Raw genomic sequence first — 22,872 nt, forward strand, 5'->3', positions numbered from 1 at the left:
AGTAGGCAGGGGTAAGCACATTACCAAGAAATGTTGTTTCAATCCATATTGCTTCTTGAATTCTAATTAGTCTTTAAAACACACTCCTCAAACCAAGTATTACAGGCTATATTTTTATGACTTTCTGTCCTACTAACAGAGAAATTGGTTAAAGAGGTGCTCAGAAGCCCCTTGAGCTGAGCTGTTGTGTTGTTGCTGTTGCCCAGACAGGAATGGTGCGTTGCGACACGGCCGTGGGGACTCCCGACTACATCTCGCCCGAAGTCCTGAAATCGCAGGGGGGTGATGGCTACTATGGACGGGAATGTGACTGGTGGTCTGTAGGGGTTTTCCTTTTTGAGATGTTAGTTGGTAAGTAATGATTTCTTCTGCTATTGAGACTATCATTGAGTCTTCCCTGTGCCTTTAGCTGCACTTTGCTGCATGGAGGCTGCTTGTACCTCATGCACAGCTTCTAACTTCTGGCTGATGCTGTGGCTCATTGCTGTTCTCTTTGCTCTCTGTCACTCTCACGCTGCGACAGCTGTTTGCGTGCTTGCTCAGTGATTAGTTCCCTGACTCGGTTCAGCTTAAAACTAATTCTTAGAATAGTTTTAACTGGGGTCAGCTACCTCACTACATTTGTGCCACCTCAGGCAGGACTGAGTTTGCAGGGACACAAGAGGTGAGAGAAAAGGCAAGGGCAGGCCTACTCTTTTCTTTTCTCCTTCTTTTCCACAGCACATCGGTGTCTTCAGTTAGGTCAAAGTGCGGGTATGGGTCAATTCTTTTTTTTTTTTGTGCTTAAGTCAGATTTTCTAGTAAAATACACTGGACTGCTATGGCAACGAACATAGAATATAATCTGTTCAGGAGATGAGTCATCTGCATCTTAAAATATAGTGAGGATCAGTATGATAGTCTGGTAGCAAAATACTGATTATGGAAGGATGGAATTGAGCATACAATTATTAAAAATCAGCATTTTCTGGGAATATTGCAGATTTGATGTTTCTCGTATGCTGAGACAGGAGAAACACTTAAACATGATGCTATTACTACTTCCAATTCTTTCAGAATTACATCATTTTGACTTCATTAATGTTTTATAGTTAATAGCCTCTCATGAACAAATTTAGTAATAAATAAAATTATTCAGTTCTTAAAATATTGGGCATAGCTGTCCAGAATATTTTCTCTGCATTTCAAAGCCTGTTTTTTTCCCCCCTACTTGTATCTAGGAGGAAAATATTACTTCATTTCTCCATATCCCACATATTGGTAGAAAATATCTATTTTTATCTGTACTTTCGTATCAGATTCTGGCTGTGGTCTTCCAACACTTTGTGCTTCAAAGAAAGCACAGAAACTGTTTTGTTATTCTGGTGATAAAACCACAGAACTAATGAAAATGGTAATTTTATTATGAAAATTAAAATTTTATTGTGTGCTTAACTAAACCGTAAAATATTGGTCGCAGGATGAATCCTAACGTTAGTTCAGTGACTTAAGATAGTTTTAAGGTGTGGCCAAAATCAAAGCTATTTCCAAGACCGAAGAGGATTATGAAGAGGAAGGTTGGGAAAGATGGAGGCAACAGCAAATACCAGTGATTCCCACCTGCAATGCACTGTTAGGGCAACCTGATACATTTGCTAAAAGTCTAAAAGTTAAGTTCCAGCTGCTGTATACTAATTTCTTATTTTGCTATAAAATGGCAGAAAGAGACAAAAGTTACGATTGTTCTTTCAAAAGCAGAATGGTTGTTGTCCATTGTTTTTTTTCACATTCATGGTTTTGAAATGCTCGGTTCCTCGTTGGAAGGCTGCAGCCTTCGGTGCCAGGTGATTCCTGCCTGCGCGCAACACACCAGAACCAAGGAAAGAGCCTGGCTCACGTGACTGTTCACCTTCTCTATTAAACCTATGGATTAGTTGGGAGAGAGGATCCCTGTGAAAGTTGCAGCATCTTGATTACAGACCCAAACCATTTGTATGTTAAGAATGTTGACAGTTAATTTGTCAGTTGCCTTTATCACAGCCTATTCTTTTTACTTGCCTCAGTTTTACCTTTCTTAAGTCTAATTCCTTTGCAAATATTTTTAACTACAGCCTATGCTGGAAACCTCTGGATGAGAAAAGTCTTGTTATTTTAAAAGCCACCTGCCATGTTAATGGGCACTCAAGCTGATGTAATTTGTCAGTCAACAAGATTTATTAATATGGGTTTAACAGTGTGATAACACACTGGAGGGCTCCTGCTCAGAGCTGACATGCCTTAGGGAACATAGACCTGTGTGCCTCTGAAATGGTCTTCAGAGAGCTTTAGTGGATTCCTTTTAACAAATGTGCATGAGCAAGTCTTTAATGAGTTTTGGTTTTACCCTTGGAATGTTTAACGATTGATTCATATGGGTGTCGGCCATTATGTAAATTAGAAAATATATTTAGAGTTTTAAGGAAGAACAAAAGATGTAATTCGCCAGGCAAAATTTTCTTAGGGATAGACAGGATGGAAAATGGTGTAGTTTGTAACACAGACATTTTAGGGAAGGAATATTTTTAGTAGTATACATTACTTGTCTGCATGTCCATTTTTTTTATTTTTCTTAATAAAAGACTCTTCTAGGTAATTTGGTTGTAGCCTTTTCATTATCTCTTCTATCTTATTGAACTTGCACAACTTAAACATGATGTAAAATCACAGCCAGTTTACTATTTTATTTTCAGGCGATACTCCTTTTTATGCAGACTCACTAGTAGGAACATACAGTAAAATTATGGATCATAAGAACTCATTGCATTTCCCTGATGATGTGGAAATCTCTAAGCATGCAAAGAACCTTATCTGTGCCTTTTTAACTGATAGGTAAGTGCACGTACTTTTCTGGCACTGTTTTTTATTTTGGATGGTACATTGTAAAAATTAATTCCTTCTCCTACTTCTCCTGATCTCTGTTCAAATCTCTTCTGCCAAACCTCCTGTTCTCTAGTTTTGCTTTTGAGATGTTTTTTCCAGGTACTGTATTTTATTTCTATGAGCAGTTCTTACAGCTCTCTTTAACAATGCAGTTTATGCTGGACAAATCCTTCAAATTGCAGTAACACACTTGCAATGCTGAAAGTAATTAGTAACCTCAGAGACAAGGACAAAATTGTTCTGCTCAGTGTCTATGTGGGTGTTACGTAAAAAAAGTGGAAGGAAATACTTTTCTGAAAGTAAGCATGTATTTACTGAATTTTTTGTTTCATTTGCTTTGTTGCATTAGTTGGTAAATATAGCTAACAAACCTTTAAGGTTATTGTTTTGGCTAAAAAAAAAAAAAAAAATCGTAGAAGTTCCCCTTAATGGATCTAAGCCACTTATTGAAATTAAGCTGTGTAAGCTTGTTCTTGACCTGAACAATTACATTTTGTTTACTTTCAGAAAGCAGAGATAATCTTCAATTTCACTGATTTAAAAGAACAGTATAGGTCCCCAGTTAACTCTGGATCGATGATGCCTTCTTACGTTTTCCTGTGGTCACCTGAACTTGGCTGGAGCAGGGCATCCGGCTGCTGTAGAAGGAGGAATTAGGAAAACAAAATGCCTTATAATGGGTTTTACATTCGAAGAGAGATTGTTTGCTCTACTGAGCAAGCCTGCGGTTGGTCAGGAAGGATGTGCTTTATTTAACAGCATTTTTCACCCTTAGTAGCTGAAGGGTAGAGAAAATATGATTAGAATTTAATAGTGTAAATGTAGTAAGGTGGACTTGTACTACGTGTGTCCCTCTTCCTGTTTATATTTAACACAGGGCTCGAGCAATTTATTTGAAACAGATGCTGCGTGATCACTGCTGAAGCACTTAAAGAAGGACTAAACATCGACTCTGTGATTTATGGCTTCTTTTCCATGCATTGTTTTTATGTCCTGTTCTTGTACGTAGTTTCAAGAGAGACTCCTGTTCAAACTAAAAGTTTCTTGTTGCACTTAAGATTTACTTCGTGGCAAATATCAGCAAGAGACGTGTCAGGGTTAGTTGTGGGGCAGAGGATGGAATTCTTAGAATATTTATTTTAGTCCAGCTTTGAATAACTGTTCTGTGCAGCAAGTCAGACCTTCCTTCACTTGCGTCTTATGGTCTGTCATGTGGTTTGGCAGACACGAAAGTTCTGCAGTTTTATTTCCCCCAAGGGTGTTGACTTTTTGTTTGTGTTTTTAGTTTCTTCTTAGTTTTTGCCTCAGTGCTTGCTTTCTTGCTTTACTCCCCACGTGGCAGACTCCAGATTCTGGACGTTTTAGCAGTCACAGGGAGAGTGCATGCTAAGAATCAGTAAATTTTATATAAGGAACTACAGATTAGTGGTTGGTGGTTTTTAAATTTTGTTTTTGTTTGACCGTTAGTGTGGTTAGCGCAGACAATCTTTACTGAAAGTTTCATTGCTGCTTATGAACAAGTCAGAATTTAAAAAAAAGCAAAAGCAGCTATTTTTCCTAATGTGACTCCGGATTAATGGCTGTTTAGGGATGTGCGACTTGGGAGAAATGGAGTTGAAGAAATAAAGCATCACCCTTTCTTCAGAAGTGATCAGTGGAACTGGGACAACATTCGAGAGAGTAAGTAAATCAGGTTAAAAGTTCTGTTTTATTCAGTATTTACAATAGTAGAAATTAAAATAAACTTCCAGTTGTATAAACAAAGTAATTTCTATCTATCAAGAATCTTGCTCAAACATTCATATTTATCACTTGTATTATAAAACCTTATATGAGGAAGGGTTAATAAATATACATTTTTCCTACTGGAATTATTTCACCTTTATCATGTTTTTAATGTAGGTGTTTCAATTCTAAACAATGGAATTGAATGATTCAGAATTTTATCTGAAAGGAATGCATGTTAGCTTCTGTTTCTCTTGTTTTTTTGTTCTTTTGAGGGGGATTTTTTCATTTTCTTTCATTTTTCCTTTAATCTTCTGATAGTTGAGACACAAGGTTGATAGTGGTCTTGTCAGTTTTGCTGCTTTTCATGTGAGGTATTGAGAACCTAATAGCTTTAGGTAAAAAAAGCAAAGTAGTTCAGTTCTCATAAGCTTGTCATATCTTCTAAAGTTATATATTTACTAAGAAGTTTTAAAATTATTATTGTATTTAAAGTTATATTCTCAAGTGTAATTACCTGAGCAAATATGTCTTGCATACTAGATGGTCTATGCATTAGGCAATGAATACAAAAATAAATTGTTCTAGAAAAAATGGTTCATAGTAATATTTCCAGATCTGCTGCCTGGTTAATACATATTTAACTCCAAGTTATTTAAGGACATCTTATAATATAGTCTTCTAACACTAGAGAAATACCTGTATATAGCAAGTGACTGAATCTTGGAGTGAAATGCATCTTTTTTCCCCTTTTTATAGCTGCTGCTCCCGTTGTTCCTGAGCTTAGCAGTGATATAGATAGCAGTAATTTTGATGACATTGAGGACGACAAGGGAGACGTGGAAACCTTTCCAATCCCCAAAGCCTTCGTGGGAAACCAGCTGCCTTTCATAGGATTTACCTATTACAGAGACAATTTGTATGTGATACTTTAATATGCATTTTTAAAAACATACCCACACAATTTTTCTTATATTCTTTCTTTTTTTCACTCTAAATGCATAATTTATTCCTTGCATTATATTAATTTATGTCCAATTGTAAAGATACAAAATGAAAAGTTTGAGTAAAAGAATTTGTTACACTTTCAATTATTTCAATAACTCTGATTAAACAGTGTATTTTTATATTCACAAAATTATACAATACCTTAAAAAATCAATTAGGGTGAAAATTCTGATAGATTTGTAAAAGGCTTTTTATTAGTTATTTTAGAAGAAAGCTTACACAACATAATAACTTTCTAGAATTCATCTTGAATAATCAAGTAATAATTGGATTAATTAAAAATTATAAGCTGCTGTAGTTTTGGAAACATTCTGTTAAGGAACAATTCAAATTAGAAAGATGCATTAACATCAAAATGAAACAAGCTTCATTCTGAGAGCAGCATAGGACAAATTGAGATTTGAGAGAATTGATTAAAATGGCCAGGTTGCCAGAGTTGCTGAAAACTTTAGTAAGAGCTGGAGGGATTTGTTTCTGTTTTTGACAGGTTGCTAAATGACTCCTCTCAGTCTTGCAGAGAAAATGAATCTGTGCAATCTAGTAAAAATGAGGTTAGTGCCTTTTTTTTATTTGTATTAATGGGATGATTAACTAATTTAGTTAAGTCTTTTAAGAAAAGATAAAGTCTAAATTAAATGTTGAAACAGTTCTGTGGGGGGCTTTTTGTCTTTTAATGATCCTCAATAAAATGATATTTTCTATTTACAGGAAAGCAAAGAGGTAAGTATAGTATCTGAATTATGAAAGGAATAAAAAAAAAACCTTCATAATTTTATGTGGATGTGAAGTATCTTAAATGTTTATTCACCAAATTGTTAGCAGTAAACCAGTTGTATTTTGAAACAGTTGTAATCAAGTGTTAAAGTGATAGTAAAGTACTGTAGTATAAAGATAAATCAATACAGATATTTCTCAAATTCCTTTTGTATCCAGAATTTGTTTGGAAAGCCAATGTGTGAGTCTCTGTTTCCTATAGACAGCATTACTCTTGTGAAGGTCCCACACTTACATTAATGATTCATGACTGATATATTCAAAGTTTGAAAAAGTAAATTGTCACCTGCAGGGATAAAGGAATGTTTAAATCATATTCCAGTTGGAGCACATGGAGCGTGTTTATCCAGCTTTTGAAGATTGACTAATGAATTTAAATTTGCATGACAGGAAAAGCAATGGCATTTTCATACACTTACTTCATTATGTTTCTTAAACATTTGTATTATTCAAGTGAAGATAGTATATTGTTAACATTTCTGAAAACTTACAATTCCTTTTCAAATTTTAAAAAATACATAAAGGAAATGCATTATGTATTGATTAGATAAATTTAAATGCACAAGCTTATTAGACTCTACTTCCTTCCTGTCATTGATGAATAGATGAATAGCTTTAGACTTCACCTTTTGAATAGAAATGGTACTGCTGTTTAAAATACATATGGTCACATTCATGATGTTTGCTTTATATTGTGTTCGTAAATGCAGATGGCAAAATTTTGCATCCCACTTCTGACAGCTTACTTTATCTGCATTTTCTCAAGCAACAAATCTTCGGTTTTGATGTCCTTTTCAATGTTCCTGTTGTGGAAATCTTCTAATTGTAACAATTATAAAGTATTTCGGAAAACCACATGTTTACATTTTGTGTTTGGGGGGTAGAATAAGAGGAGGAGAGGAAAAGAAATGTGTTTGAAAGCCTGAAGTCATGAGATGAATCCAAAATTTATTATTTATAATTTATATTTAGGTACTGGACACACAATTATTTCTTAAAAATATTTTATTAAGCAAACCAAAGCATTTCCAAAGTGTCCATTATCTTACGATGGAAGACTAAGAAATTCTTCTTTATGTGAGGTCATTGAACATGTTTAGCCATATTAGCTAAGATTGTCCAATTTGGTCATGTACACCCCTTTTTTATTTTTTTCATTTCATTTAGAAAATGCTATCCAAAAACATCTGCTCCAGTGGAAAGTCTCTGGCTACAGAGCACAGCAAAGGGCCGGTAACAATGTTTTTTGCCCATATAAATTTAATGACTCACAATCTGTGGGACATAATTCTGTGATGGTTCAATTCAATATGCAGCAAATTTTGTTGCTATAAATCCATATATTTAAAATTATCAGAATGAATACCCTGTAAAGGTGTAACCTTCTAGTGATGGTTTTAAAATAATATACTGGAAGATTTAATTAATTTTCCTCTCTCTCCCTTAATTTTTATTTACTTGAATTGCATTTGTTTTCTGTGAAAGTATTTTTATATGTGGACTATGCTTTTTTGACATTTTACACAGTTTCAGAAAAAACTAAGCAAGCTAGAAGAACAGCTCAGTAATGAATTACAAGCCAAAGATGAACTAGAACAGAAGTACAGGTGAGAATGTTTCAACATGTTTTGGTATGTTTATAAAGATGTTTTATTAGACCTTTTGTTTCTGAATGCTTAAAAGCATTTTAATCCACTCTGGGGATTCCCAACCCTGCAAGCAGACCTCACTGTAAGTTGCTGGCTTAATTCTTGCTACTCCTTTGACTAATGGGATCGTTTTCTGGGGGTTGGTTCAGACTTTTTTTGCTTTAACTTCCTATAAGAATCTCACTATTTAGTGATTTCACTGGTCCTTGAGGTTTTTGCTTAAAATAGAATATCTTGCATAAAATTATTGAGACAAAAACACCTTACATAAAATTAGAGAAACACATCTAAACATTCTAATTTCTGTATTATCAGCAGGGTTTAAAATTATTTTTCATATTTGTTCAGGTCTACAAGTGTTCGTTTAGAGAAGATAGCAAAAGAGCTCGATGAAGAGGTAAGGCCATAGATTTCTTACTGGAATTAGAACTTTAACATTTGTGCATGGATTTTGCCCTTCAATAACAGCAAATTCCTTTTGAGTAGCTGTATATTTTATAGCAAATATCACCAGCTGATTTCTTGGTGTTCACAAGCATGAAATTGTTGTCACTGCTAAAATATTTTCATTATGATTTCTGTACTGTAACTGCGCATTTCTTTCTAGAACTAGGTTTTTACCATATTTTTAAGTTGGCAGACAGTATGACACAAATATCCCATACAGATTTTTAAAATTGAAGGTGTGAGAGTAGTGTTTCCAGAGGAGGAAGACCATGCTTTGGATTGTTTGGTGTTAGTAAAAGGACCCTATTTCTTGCCCAGCTTTGTACCTTATTGCTTTTACAAATTTAGATGTGGTTGTTTACAACTTAATTTATGGTTCTTGCAGGTGCATGTCAAGACCTTACCTTTATATGTATGTTTCTTTGCTCCCAGAATGACTGCTTAGGCAGGTCTACCAGGTTTCTCAAATCCAGATGATCAAACAATATTTAAATTGCAAAGCTCCTGGCCATAGACATCCTGGGCTGGATTTGACCACGTGTTCTGATACGTAGTATTTGCAGCAGGCAGATGGATTGGCTTCCTCCATTACAGACTAAACTGAGTGCATGAGCTGTGTTTTTATCGTATAAGAATTACCACTCCTGTATGTGTAATTAGTGATGTAATTTTTTTAATGTATCCAGATAACTTCAAGGAAGAATGTAGAGTCTGCAGTCCGACAGTTAGAGAGAGAGAAGGCTCTTCTTCAGCATAAGAATACGGAATACCAGAGGAAAGCAGAACATGAAGCAGATAAGAAACGTAATTTGGAAAATGAGGGTATGTTCAACTATGCTTGAAGGTTCCATTTTGATGTGGGTTTTTAATACTTAGAATAAATGAATTATAGTTCCAATTGAAGTGTTTTCATGACAGTGATTAACAATGTTGAGTTGTGTTTGTTGCAGTTAACAGTTTAAAAGACCAACTTGAAGATTTAAAAAAGAGGAATCAGAACTCTCAAATATCCAATGAAAAAATCAATCAATTACAAAGACAGGTATGCCAATATTTTATAATAATCACTGCTTGAAATACAGATTTTGGTAACAGTGGAGGAACTTGGAATGTGTAATCGGGTTTTAAAAGCTGTTCTTTCTTGTTAGTTTTGGTGCTCAAATGTAATCTTAAAATATAGTCCTTACTTCTTTAACCCATAAAACCTAGTATCTGTAGTAGAAATAGTGGGCTTTATAATTTAATTGTTTCTGAAGTATGTTTTTATCAATCTTAGTTGGATGAAGCCAATTCTTTGCTGCGGTCAGAGTCTGATACTGCAGCCAGGTTAAGGAAGAACCAGACAGAAAGCACCAAGCAAATTCAGCAGCTGGAAATTAATAATAGAGAACTACAAGATAAGAACTGCCTGCTAGAGAACGCAAAACTCAAACTGGAGAAGGAGTATCTCAATCTTCAGTCAGCTCTAGAATCAGAAAGGAGAGACCGAAGTCATGGATCAGAGATTATCAGTGATTTACAAGGTATTTCTGCAAATCTTCTGAAGTTGAGATTGCTTCTTGTCTCTGGTGTGGGTGGTGTTATTTGAGTTTCAGACTGTGACTAGGTAAGCATGCAGTTTTATAAAATGTTACATAATTGTGAATAGCATTTAAGAAAAAATGTGTGGTAACATCTGTAAAACATTATTGATAACATTTAGAATCACCCTAAAAGGAGACATTCTTAATAGTCAGAATTAGAAGGTGTTACATTTAAAAAATGTTACCTCTAAATAGATAAAAATAAAGTCTTGTTTTCACACACTGACCACAGCCTCATTGATATTTTGTTAATTTTAAGGTCGAATATCTAGCCTTGAAGAAGAAGTGAAAAATGGAAAGAGTGCATTAGCCAAACTGGAAATGGAGAAAAGACAATTGCAGGAAAAGCTCACAGATTTAGAAAAGGTAATAGCACTGACAGATGAACATTTGTACTTTTATTACTTGAGACATTGCAACCAAACCTATACAAAATATAAGCCTTGTTTTCAGCTTTTTTAAATTTTTTTTTCCAATTTGAGAAGTGGGGGAAAAAAGACATAATTTCCCATACAATTATAATACATTTTACTTCTAAAGTATTTAATTATGTAGTCTGGTGTGTACCTTTAACAATACAGTAGCTACATTTCATTTCATTTCAGTGTGAAGTTTTTTAAAATTCTCATTATTGCCAAAAATAAAAGAGCCTCTGCTAATAGGATTTTTTTAAACAAAATTGTTATTGAAACAAAAGGCTTGAAAAATGTCTTCAATAAACTTAATCTTCAGGCTGCTCTTACTATAGAATGTTGGTTATTAAGGCAGTAATTCTATAATTGTTTGCAACTGGGGATGTTGTACATTTTTAGAACGCTTTGATATTCACAAAAAAACATTTATGGAAATCAGTTCTCATTTCCTTAGCATGAGCTCTCTCTTCTAGTCCAAGCGTCCTTCAAAGCAGCATGTTATTGTTCAAAATTCTGCCACTAACCTGGTGTATTTAATGTTTTATTTCAATATTATTTTTTCTTTAACAGGAAAAGAGCAACATGGAAATAGATATGACATATAAATTTAAAGTTATGCAGCAGAACCTTGAACAAGAAGAAGCTGAACATAAAGCCACAAAAGCACGATTAGCAGACAAAAATAAGATCTATGAGTCTATAGAGGAAGCAAAATCTGAAGCCATGAAAGGTGTGTATTTGACATCACAATTGGACTTAGGTGTGAATTGTACAAAGTAGATAATATGATCTTTCACTGTGCATATTCTGGTGCATCTCATGACAACTCAGATATCTTGAAGGGAGGGATAATTGCCAAAAAAATCCAGAAGATAGCTCTTATTTTGAATTAAATGACTTATGTTTATTGCAGCTAATTAAAAAGCTACCAACAGATCCTGTGCTTCCAATTGCAGAACATTCCCAAAAATCTTGAGCATGCAGATCTTCAAAAAAAAAAAGAATGATTCAGTAATAACAGCTGAGTTACTTGGCATATCAGGTTCTCAAACAGCATCAGCTCTTTGATTTTATATTGTCACAGCCAGAGCACACTAGATTTAGATGTTTTATTTTTAAAATTCTACCTGTTTGTTTTTTTTTTTTTGTCAGAAATGCTTGAAAAAGCGTCCTCTGGGTGTGTATCTACTGTGAAAATTTTAATTAATCACTTCTAAGTAGTCTTTCTATTCAGTTTTAAAAGGAAAACCATGTGGCTTATTGTTAGTACAGGGTAGACATTCTTTTCCCTTTGACCTCCAAAATCTGCTGTTTACACTTCACTGATGTCTTGATATCTTTTACTTCACAGAAATGGAAAAGAAACTTTTGGAAGAGAGAGCTTTAAAGCAGAAAGTAGAAAATCGGCTGTTGGAAGCTGAGAAGCAGCGCTCCATGTTAGACTGTGATCTCAAACAATCGCAACAGAAAATAAATGAGCTCCTTCGGCAGAAGGATCTACTGAGTGAGGATGTAAGGAGCACTGACCAAAGGAGTCTTGAGTCAAACCTTATTTTCAATGTCCTAGCATTTTTCCTGTTATAGCTGTATTTGGGAATATTTGTGAATGAAAATGGCAACAAAGTTTTCCCTCTCTGCCTTTGAAACTTTAAAAGGTCTGCTTATGAAATGTGGTGTCATTTTTCTGAAATATTTCAGCATTATTCATGTTAAAAGGTTTGTCCTCTACAGTGGTAAATGCTGTGAGATTTACATGGAAAAACTAGGTAATTTAATGTGTGCTAATGCCTTTATTCAGGAAGCAGCTTTGATTTACCAAGAGATGTAAAGGAAGTCAATTAGAGGCTGTTTACATGTTATTTTCTTGTGTAGATCTGTAAAATTCACAGGTGTCTGCTCCTTTTCAGGTAAAAAACTTGACATTAAAAATAGAGCAAGAAACACAAAAGCGCTGTCTCACTCAAAATGACCTCAAGATGCAAACACAGCAGGTCAACACCTTGAGAATGTCAGAGAAACAGTTAAAACAGGAGAACAACCACCTTCAGGAAATCAAATTAAGTCTGGAAAAACAAAACAATGAACTCCGCAAGTATGCAAGTTGCTCTATATGTTTTTGTCATGTTACTGATTATTTTTGGAACAAAAGCTGGGAGCAAAATTAATTTTAAAAGTTGCTGCAAAGAATATGCTATTCTACAGTGCAAAACTTAATTGTTCTTTAAAATAACTTACAGTGACTCTAATTGTGACTTGCCCTAGTGATTCAGCAGTGTATAAGTTCGTATTAAAAGGTGTTTGTTATTCTGAAAAATCTTGGAAAACACAGCTTAAATATGAGTCTGAAAACTTGAGAGAAACACTTACTTAACTGAAGGCCTTGGTACCTTTTTAATGATGTAGGACTTCAGTGAAGAGGAAAGTTACTGGAATTATTAGTCTAGGAGAGCTTATCAGAGTTGGAAATTAATACTGCTACAGAGCTACAAAGCATAACCATTGGAAATACCTAGTACTACAGATAACACATCTGTTGGACCTTCATATAGGAGTGTCAGTAGTTCTTCAAGGTCTTACAAGTAGTATTTGCACCTGATAGCAAATAAGGAAAGAAACAATTTTATTTTTTACATAAAGAACTTTCTCGTGAATGAAAAGACCGGATTACCACACATATCAGATGATTCTCAATCCTAGCTCCTTTATGACTTGGATGTTTTGTCTCCCTGTGCTTTGCCTTTCTGTCAGCAAGGTGCAGTTAGTCATGTAGAAGGTGGCCATAATGTGGAGCACTGGCAGAAGTCTTTTCTGCTGCATTTCTGTGTTATGGAGCGGTTGTTTAAATAACAGATGAATTCAAGAAAATATGCGTGTCAAGGAATACAGACATTCACAGACTGTGCTCTAGCAAACAGGAGACCCAAAACAACCAGTCAGATCAGTGGCATTTTACATGGAAATTAGATTCTGTTGGTGGCTGTTTACTTTATCAATGTCTCTTACCAATTAAACTTTGTGACACTGTTGTAGTTAGTGTATTAGCAGTATTAAACTGACTTGTTATTAGTGCAGTATTCTCAGGTGTACCAGTGATTAAGAGAGCTGGTAACCATAGGAAGCTTCAGGTTTCATAGCTGATGATACTTAGGTCAAGAAATTGCTGAAGATCTCAAGAGTGTGAATGCTCTCTTTTCTGTTTACTGCTTTGGAATATCTTCATATCTCTAAAGCATGTTCTTCCTTTCTAGGGAACGTCAAGATGCAGATGGGCAAATGAAAGAGCTTCAAGACCAGCTCGAAGCTGAACAATATTTCTCAGTATGTTTGATGCTGTTTTATTTTTATATTAATCTGCTTACTGAGTATGTTAACTTTTCTTCTTCCCGCTCAGCCATCAGATATTTCACATCTGTAACCCAAAGCTACTGGTTTTTCTTGTGCATGTCTCCAGTGTTGTCTGCTGCCTAGATCTTGATCATGTTGAAAAATGTCGCAGCTTTGTGGGGGAGTTCAGAGGGAGGAGTCAAGCAACTCATTTTCCACAGTATGAATAATCTCATGCATTTTTCAAGCCTTTTCCATGCTGTATGGTAGAGAAGAATTGTATTCTCATGTGATGTGACAATACATGTGCATCTACAGCTCAGAAGGAAATTTTGCTTTACGACCAAACTTGGTAGTTATCTATTGGAGTTTTTCTTATATTGTGGAAAGGTGCACCAGAATAAATAGGTAGCATACTTAAAAATCATCGCTGGCATGTGGAGGTTAGATTTTATTAACAGTGCACAGCACATTGCATGAGATGCCAAAAGGCTTGTTTCAATATTAACAGAAAATTAAGATTTCCTTGTGGATTTAGATTAGTGAGGAGGAGGCCTACCTAAAGTTTTATAGATTAAAATGTTACACATATTAAAGGAAAGAAAGGGAGCATTGAGGTCAGTTGACTGCTGTAGACGGGCCAGAAAGACAGTCTGTTCTGAAATCCCTGCAGTGAGTACACTTAGAGTCATCTGTCACTTGACCTGTAATCAGTCATTTCAATAGACAGAGCAAAATAATATGTCTTTCATTTTCGTCAGAGTTCTAAATTTATATTGATTCCATGAAATTTTTAATTTCAAATTATGTTCTAATTGTTTTTTTCCCTTTTCCTGTATTTCTTTTTGTTCTTTAACTGTCATATTGGTTTCATGGATATATATGATTAGAATCTAAACTCCACATGCCTAATTACATCAGACAAAGATTTAAAATAGTAGAGAAAAAGAAATTAATTATTTTCTCTGCTTCAGATACTTCTGTTTTTGTATAAAATAGTTATTTTCACATTTAGAATATCTTTTGCAGTATGTATACAAACAAAGAAAATGCAAGTCATATAACTACCCATTCACAAATATACAAATTAAAAAAGGAAAAACAACAAAGTAAAATAACCAAAGCACATTTGTGAATGATGATGACATTTAGATAAGTTTCAAGAAGGCATTGCACAATTATACTCTAATTAGTGTGATTAAAGAACTGCATGCCATGTCAACTTGTATAAATTTTGTGGCCTTCAAGAGTATAGAAATCACATAATTTTCTTTCCAACTTTAAATTCTAGACTCTCTATAAGACACAAGTTCGAGAACTTAAAGAAGAATGTGAGGAAAAGACCAAAATCTGTAAAGAAATGCAGCAAAAGATACAAGAGTTACAGGATGAGAGGTGGGTTTTGCTAGTTGGACTACTAATGCATAAAAGATCAGGATGTCTTTTTGTTGTGTTCTTTCCTCCCCTCCCTAACCTACCCATTTTAAAGTTAAAAGTGTGTATCAATAATTTGCAGAGATTCCTTGGCTGCTCAGCTAGAGATTACTTTGACGAAAGCAGATTCAGAACAACTTGCCCGTTCGATTGCTGAAGAACAGTACTCTGATTTGGAAAAAGAGAAGATTATGAAAGAGCTGGAGATTAAAGAGATGATGGCAAGGCATAAGCAGGAACTTACTGAGAAAGATGCCACCATAGCCTCAGTGAGTTACATGATCTACAATTTTGGTAGAGGTTGTATGTAAGCTTTATTTGCAGTTTGAGTTAGCCATTGCTCTTTAGCAGTTTTGGAGATATACAAATATATCTAATGTTTTTAAAATATTCATTTCTTATGATTGAAATTCTAGACTCTCTTATTGTGTTTCCTCCATGCATTTCTCAGGCCTTTCTTTCTTCTCTTCCCCTACCCCTCTTACAGCAAGTCCTCTTACCCTCATCCTGGTCTCACTCTGCAGTATTTCCTTCTGTCTTGTAATCCGGCTTTGTTTGCCAAATATTGAGTTTTGTTACATGGTCACATGTCCTTTTTATTTTATTTTTTTTTAGTTGGAGGAAGCAAATAGGACACTAACTAGTGATGTGGCTAACCTTGCTAATGAGAAAGAAGAGCTAAACAATAAACTGAAGGAAGCACAAGAACGTATGTAATCTCTGAACCAAATATGATTTAAATTGACACTAGGTTTGTTCTTTAATAGTACTATATGTGTTTGTCATGAATTTTCATAGATTTTCTTTTAATTACCTTGCTACAGAAATTACAAAGCTTAAAGAAGAAGAAGCAAATGTAGGAAATATTAAAGCACAATTTGAGAAACAGTTGTTGAATGAAAGAACATTAAAAACCCAGGTAAGCAAATATATTCAAATGCAGTTAGACACAGTGTTCATGAATCAAATAATTTTTAATAGAATACTTTCTGTTATAAAAGATTGTTTTTTAGAGCAAGTGGCATTTTAATACAAAGACATATTTTGGGTCTAGCTAGTGAAAATGGAAAGGATTATTTAAAAGAGTGAAAGTGCTCACACAGCTAATGCTTGCTTCAAGTAAAAAGGGCATCAATACCTTCTTTTATATTTTGTGTAATACATTGAATTAAAGCAAGCTTGTAGTGCTGGATTGCAGAGGTCTTAGTTTGTGCCTGGTTATAGACGGAGAGAAGACTTTATTTCTTCACAACATAATAGTGTGGTTTTTGTCATTTTTTTCTTTCCATGGGAAGGCTGTGAATAAATTGGCTGAAATCATGAATCGGAAGGGTCCAGTCAAACGCGGAGCTGACACTGATGTACGGCGGAAGGAAAAGGAAAATAGGAAGCTGCATATGGAGCTGAAGTCTGAACGAGAAAAGTTAACCCAGATGATGATCAAATATCAGAAGGAAATAAATGAAATGCAGGCAGTAAGATCCTTTTGTAAAAATAAACATTGCAGCATTTTCTGTAAAATCTTACTATTCATACAGACTTTAAGGTAACACATCCAATCTCTATTTCTGAATTTTCCCAACACAGAATATATATTAAGATTGGCTACAACTTCTGCATAATTTTCTCTAAGTAATCAAATACTGTGATAATAAGAAATCTTGCGATTTATCCCTGCAGCAAATAGCAGAAGAGAGTCAGATAAGGATTGAACTGCAGATGACTCTGGACAGCAAAGACAGTGATATTGAACAGCTTCGTTCCCAGCTGCAGTCACTGCACATTGGGCTGGACAACAGTAGCATAGGCAGTGGACCTGGAGAGGCTGAGGCAGATGATGGATTCCCTGGTATGTTAATTTTATTAATAGTTCTGCATTAACTGGGTCTATACCAGTGTTTTTCCATAGAAACTGGAGTATTAAATTGATGGTCTGATGATTCTTATCTATTTCTACCATCTTATCAATCCTTTGATAGTGATCACTTGCTCACCTGCTAACTAAATCTGTCTGTTGTAATACTTCACCTTACATTTATTTAAAGAAGTTGTTTTTAAATTCTGTTGTGCTCCATTAGAACTAAATATTTTTTCACTTTATTTTTGTGGTTACTTTGCAATTATTGTGTGTATGTGATAAAATGTAAAACTAATACTCTCCTAGAGATTCTATTTTGACTTCTTTTCTACTTTTCCTCCTTTATGCTTTATGTTTAGTCCATATCACTCAATCCCACACTATGGAATCCATGTCCTTTACCTATCAGCACTCTTCTACCTCTGTCAGTATTGCCACTAAGCCTTCCAGTTCTCGCATGCTTCTTGATTCCGATTCTGACTCAGAGGAAGAACCTTTGTCTTGTTCCCACAGCCCTACAGAAGTTGATAGCACAGGTGACATCTGAGAACCGTTTGGTTTTGGTCTTACTGTGTCATTTTCTCTGTTTCAGAACTAACACTATTAATACATAATGAAAGAAACATAAACCAAATCTGGCAGCTAACATGCTGCAGCAGCAGGAAACATTGCCATCAAAACATGAGAAAGTTTGCATGAACAAATAACTGGCCTGTTTTCTCTAAATGTTTGCAAATGTTTGCTGACTATTATAAACTCACCATGTTCATTGAGGCATTGAATAAATGAGCCTTATGGCTTGTTTTCAAGATATCCTCTACACGGTATCTGCAGCTATCTGTATGACCCTAAGGTACTGGACACCAAAAACTCAAATCTTTGCATTTAAGTGTGGAAACATCTAACTCCTCACATCTAAACATATGTGATTTTCTTGTAGAAATTCATTGTCCTGAATATTACATTGTTTTACCTTAAAAGTGTATTATGAGTGATAAGACCCTGTTTTATTAATTCTGTATCAATTTTATATGATTACACATACACCCTTTTAACAAAGCTTCTGTTTGGTGTTAATGTTAGAAGTGGGTTTTTATTGCATTCAAATTTCAGTATTTCACATGAGGTTCCTTTAAAGTATGAATACCTTTCCATTGAACATAGAACCTCTTTTGGTATTTTGACATTACTTCATCAAACTAGAGTAAAGAATAATGCATTTCCTCTTTTCTTCTCATTCTCTGGTTTTTGCTTTGAAGCTTCTAATGAAAGAAAACCTACATGCATACATATTTTTTTCCTTGTTAGCTGCTGTTGTGGTATGTGCATGGATTTGCTTTGTTGTAAAGTAAAAATTATAGCTAGGATGGGAATTTTGCTGACATAATTACAAAAGATTTGAGGTAGGATAGTGTCTTGCATTGTTTTTCCCCTCCTAGTGTTTATAAGCATGTATTTTGAGAAGTTTGGAATTTTCTGCCCTTCTTCTGATCTGTTAGTATTGAATGGACACCAGAAGTGAAGAAATAAAATGAGAAGCTCTCATTTTATCTAATTTAATATGTATTGCAGGTTACAGAGAAAAATAGGAAAATCATATTTTAGGAAATAGTAGAAACATGCATTTTTTTTCTCTACTTGTGCTTCCTGAATACGGGTAGACTATTTTTTTGCAGCAACATTATGCTTGTTACACTTTCTATGAGGTGCAGTTAAAAGGAACAATATAAGGTGGCAGGTATGAGGCAAAACAAATGTTACAGAACTGTCTCATGTACTTGATATGTGTATTAAAATGGGCCACCAACAGCACTGCTGGTAGGGCTCTAAGTATTGAAGACAGTGCAGATCTGTGCATCTTGCTTTAAGTCTCTCTAACACAGAAAGAATTCTATGAATATCTCGTAATTATTTGTTACACTGTGTTAAACATGGGCAGGAGCCTGCAAATGCCCTCTGATGAGAAGGAAAATAGTTTTTGTAATTTTGGAGTATGTTTCTGCTTGTTTCATGGTTTTGTCTTTGTTAATGCTTAACACTTCATTATTTTTGACTTGGAGGTTCCTCAGCAGCCAGTAGAGGTTATCTGCTAGGGTAGGAAACTCAGTAGAAAAATATTATTGCAATTAAGTGTTTCCCCTTAATAAAGCATAGGGGGAAGAAAGACTTGTATTACATGCAGCTACAAAAATAGGGTGGAAGTGTATGTGATCCTACCAAGAACTGAGAAAGTGTGATCCTGTTGAGCTTTTGGTGACTACTGAAATGTGTGTGTCAAACAACAGCTGAACTCTCCATACTCATGATAAATCAAATCTGACAAATGTGCCAGTGTAATATAAAATACTGCAAGCATGTGAAAGGGCAGTTGAGTTCAGGCAAGGCCTAAAGGTTAGCCAGAAATTACTTATTTTGGATTAGAATGCCTAGGAGATACAGGCAGAATTAGAGAAAAGAAAAATTTACAGACCAAAAAAGTATGAATTAGAATGCTAAACTGACATTTTCCCCAGCATATAGGGTATATAGGTTATTTGTGGTGGTAATTTGCCTTTTTTTTTTTTTTTTTTTGGTCTTGGATTGGATATTGTGTGGTCTGTACTAATATCTTTAGGTGCTGTTGTGAAGGTAACAGTCAATAGACATGAGGCTTTTAAGACTTGAAAAAATTACTAAAGAGAATATGTGTGCTATAATTGCAAGTTTGTTCTTCCCCTTCCTCCTTGTGTCTACTACTTCTTTGTGATTGCATTGCTGGTTATTGGCTGTATTCAGTGGTACATTATTTAATGTATTCCTGAACATTTGCCATGGTAAACTTTGCAAGATCTCATACTGTTAAATAGTTCATCTTCTCATGTTTGCTCTCTTACTTTATTATTGATGTTCAGTAGCTTTTAAAATGCACAATAGTCTCAAAAATTTTTGTGTCTGTTCTTTAATACCTATCTCTTTTTCAGAATCAAGATTGGAAGGCTGGCTATCAATGCCTGTTAGAAATAACACTAAAAAATTTGGATGGGTTAAAAAGGTAAGAAAACCAGATTTATGATTTTGTTTCATGCATAGGTCCGACTTTAAACTTAGGTTAGGTTTTCAACACTTTAGTTTTTATTTTATATGTGTTCTCTCTTTACTTAAATGTATAAAATATGTTAACTGGTAATCCTACATCTGAGAGGAGCAGCTTAAGACAATTTAATAGTTTAAGACACCTCTTTGTATAGCCAGAGGTGAGAACAGTCATTCATGACTCATGTTTATACATGCCATAAGCATTCCCAGCAGTATTACACAGCTGGAATTAGGCAGAGTCTGGAAACAGGTACTCTTGACAATTCCTTTATTTAGGAGATAAGACTAAAACCTACTCCTCCTGCCTTGTGCAGCCTTCATTTGTTTGCTGCTTCTCAGTAACCTCTTTGATGAGATTTTGTCCAAAGTGTAACATACACGTTTTCATACAAATTTCCTTACTGCTGCCATACAGTTAATTCTTGGCAAAATTTTGGAAGTAGGACATCTTTTAGGTAATTAGGTTTTTAGTGAAGATTGCTAACTATTCTGGTAAGTATAATAGTGATCTTTTAAAGTATGATTCCTGGTAGTTGTCACCTACACACGTGAAATAGGCAGAGGATGACAGTTACTCTCTCTACCAGTCCAAGTGAAAATTAAATCAATGAAATAGAAAGGAAAAGCTTATATCTTATTCTTCTGGCTTTCAATTTTGTTTCTTCATAGATATTTAAATATGTTTAAAATCAGGTAATCTGATAATACAACTTCATTTATCAGGTAATCAGAATCGCGTTTGTTATGCAATGAATTCCTTGGCATGGACTTAGTATACAGTACTACCATTTTCCACTTAGGTACCATTTAATCAAATTGTACAAAAATATTGCTACAGCATATGTGATAGAGAATTGCTGTGACATATTTGGCATCTGTGATGAGCTGGATTAAAACATGTTTTATCCTTTTGTCTCCAGTATGTAATTGTAAGCAGCAAGAAGATCCTGTTCTATGACAGCGAACAAGATAAAGAACAGTCTAATCCCCATATGGTATTGGATATAGAGTAAGTATTGCCATGTGTGTTTCCTTCTTCTGATGTGTAGGTGAACTGCTGGAAAGACCTGTGACCAAGGGGACTTTTGAGGTCCAGTCTGGGGGCACAACATCACATGGGACATAATTTTTTTTAATCTGAACTATAGAGGCTGGATCCACTGTGGTGCAGAGTGGGGTTTGCTTTAGGCACTGGTGCAGGAGGAACACTGTGGTGCTCAGACTGATCCAGAGAGCTGCCCTGAGCCCTGGAGTCACTGAAGTGCCCCCACTAGCTCAGCTAGACCTTCCTCACACACACTTTTGACCAAAGCATGTAATGAAAACTGTAGCAGAGCAGATACCATTTTCAGTGTTCATGTATTTTCTCTTACAACATGGCCTTACAGATGGGTTATATAGTTAATTTATTTTCTGAATAAATGCAGGATGTAGCTATTCAGAGCATGGGGACAGGATTGTGTTAGAAAGATGCCAGCACATGATGATTGTTTCTTAGTGCTTCTGCAAATATAGCTGGATGCTTGTGACTTCTTTTTATTTATGGCTTTTGGGAGTTCATGTGCAGGGTTGAAAAGACAAGGCTTTACCAAGTGATTAGAAATCTGTACAAATTTGACTAATCTTCAGTGGTTCTAAGCCTTAAATGTGGTGTGTTGTATCCTAACTTAATCCATCACATTTGTCATTGTGGTAACATTAATTTTGTCCTTATTGAAACAATTTCCTATAGCAAACTCTTCCATGTCCGACCAGTCACTCAGACTGATGTGTACAGAGCAGATTCCAAGGAAATTCCTAGGATATTCCAGGTATTTATTAATAAATTACTGTTTCTAGTGTAACAGACATGGCATTTCAGACATTGTCAAAAATACTGTCTAATGAAATAGTTACTAAAAAATCACTGAAAAATTGTTCCTAATGTACTTCTTCAATCTTTGTATTTAGATAATGACTGTGAATTTATATTTGCCAACTAGGAGCATTGAGATTATTTTGCTTTCATTCTAGATCCTATATGCTAATGAAGGAGAGAGCAAAAAGGAACAGGAATTTCCTGTGGAGCCCATGGGAGAGAAGTCAAATTACATTTGTCACAAAGGACATGAGTTCATACCTACTCTTTACCACTTCCCAACCAATTGTGAAGCTTGTATGAAGCCCCTGTGGCACATGTTCAAACCTCCTCCTGCTCTGGAATGTCGCCGCTGCCATATCAAATGTCACAAAGATCACATGGATAAAAAGGAAGAGATTATAGCGCCCTGCAAAGGTAAATAGCATGTATTTGAATATGCAGATAGTGCTGGAGTCACAAGGCATTCTAATAGATCAGAGGATTTTAGTAATGGTCTGACACCAACTAAACATAAAAGTTGGTTTCTCTTTCATTAGTATGTGGCCATCAGCCCCTTTCCAAGAGTGTCTCCATGAGGGTCACTCTTGTTTGAGTTCATGGCATGTGGCTGTGGTGTGCATGTGCCTGCTGTGTTGTCATCCTCGTGCAGCAGAGCGTGGTGCTTGTCAGGTGCTCACACTGAGTGTTGTGCTCCGCTGTGGGAGACAGCAGCGCTGTGGAAGGGGTTACATTTGGTGAAGGCTGCTCCTTGTGACTCAAGATTATATAATTTCTTAGTCTCAGTCACACCTCTTTGCATTACCTGTGTTTTCTTCCACTTGAA

At 35.2% G+C, this 22,872-nt stretch overlaps 1 protein-coding gene across 5 annotated transcripts in view; it reads left to right on the forward strand.

Annotated features, from left to right (window-relative positions):
- ROCK2 (Rho associated coiled-coil containing protein kinase 2) overlaps positions 1 to 22,872 on the forward strand; it is a 103,632-nt gene that overhangs the window by 65,663 nt on the left and 15,097 nt on the right. For 2 of the 5 annotated variants that reach the window (XM_072926358.1, XM_072926359.1), the window contains exons 6-32: positions 207 to 351; positions 2,709 to 2,847; positions 4,487 to 4,578; positions 5,383 to 5,542; positions 6,119 to 6,182; positions 7,573 to 7,638; positions 7,933 to 8,012; positions 8,403 to 8,451; positions 9,188 to 9,323; positions 9,452 to 9,543; positions 9,778 to 10,024; positions 10,344 to 10,450; positions 11,068 to 11,227; positions 11,849 to 12,009; positions 12,405 to 12,589; positions 13,746 to 13,815; positions 15,113 to 15,216; positions 15,338 to 15,524; positions 15,871 to 15,964; positions 16,080 to 16,174; positions 16,551 to 16,730; positions 16,936 to 17,104; positions 17,473 to 17,649; positions 20,074 to 20,144; positions 21,109 to 21,197; positions 21,921 to 21,999; positions 22,202 to 22,463. In XM_072926358.1, coding sequence (XP_072782459.1) covers positions 207 to 351; positions 2,709 to 2,847; positions 4,487 to 4,578; positions 5,383 to 5,542; positions 6,119 to 6,182; positions 7,573 to 7,638; positions 7,933 to 8,012; positions 8,403 to 8,451; positions 9,188 to 9,323; positions 9,452 to 9,543; positions 9,778 to 10,024; positions 10,344 to 10,450; positions 11,068 to 11,227; positions 11,849 to 12,009; positions 12,405 to 12,589; positions 13,746 to 13,815; positions 15,113 to 15,216; positions 15,338 to 15,524; positions 15,871 to 15,964; positions 16,080 to 16,174; positions 16,551 to 16,730; positions 16,936 to 17,104; positions 17,473 to 17,649; positions 20,074 to 20,144; positions 21,109 to 21,197; positions 21,921 to 21,999; positions 22,202 to 22,463 — 3,460 coding nt within the window. The remainder of the gene's footprint in view (positions 1 to 206; positions 352 to 2,708; positions 2,848 to 4,486; positions 4,579 to 5,382; positions 5,543 to 6,118; positions 6,183 to 7,572; positions 7,639 to 7,932; positions 8,013 to 8,402; positions 8,452 to 9,187; positions 9,324 to 9,451; positions 9,544 to 9,777; positions 10,025 to 10,343; positions 10,451 to 11,067; positions 11,228 to 11,848; positions 12,010 to 12,404; positions 12,590 to 13,745; positions 13,816 to 15,112; positions 15,217 to 15,337; positions 15,525 to 15,870; positions 15,965 to 16,079; positions 16,175 to 16,550; positions 16,731 to 16,935; positions 17,105 to 17,472; positions 17,650 to 20,073; positions 20,145 to 21,108; positions 21,198 to 21,920; positions 22,000 to 22,201; positions 22,464 to 22,872) is intronic. The other 3 variants (XM_072926360.1, XM_030270044.4, XM_030270048.4) reach the window with 3 other exon arrangements.

This window comes from Taeniopygia guttata, chromosome 3 (genome assembly GCF_048771995.1).
Source record: "Taeniopygia guttata chromosome 3, bTaeGut7.mat, whole genome shotgun sequence".
NCBI classification, from domain to species: Eukaryota; Metazoa; Chordata; class Aves; order Passeriformes; family Estrildidae; genus Taeniopygia; species Taeniopygia guttata.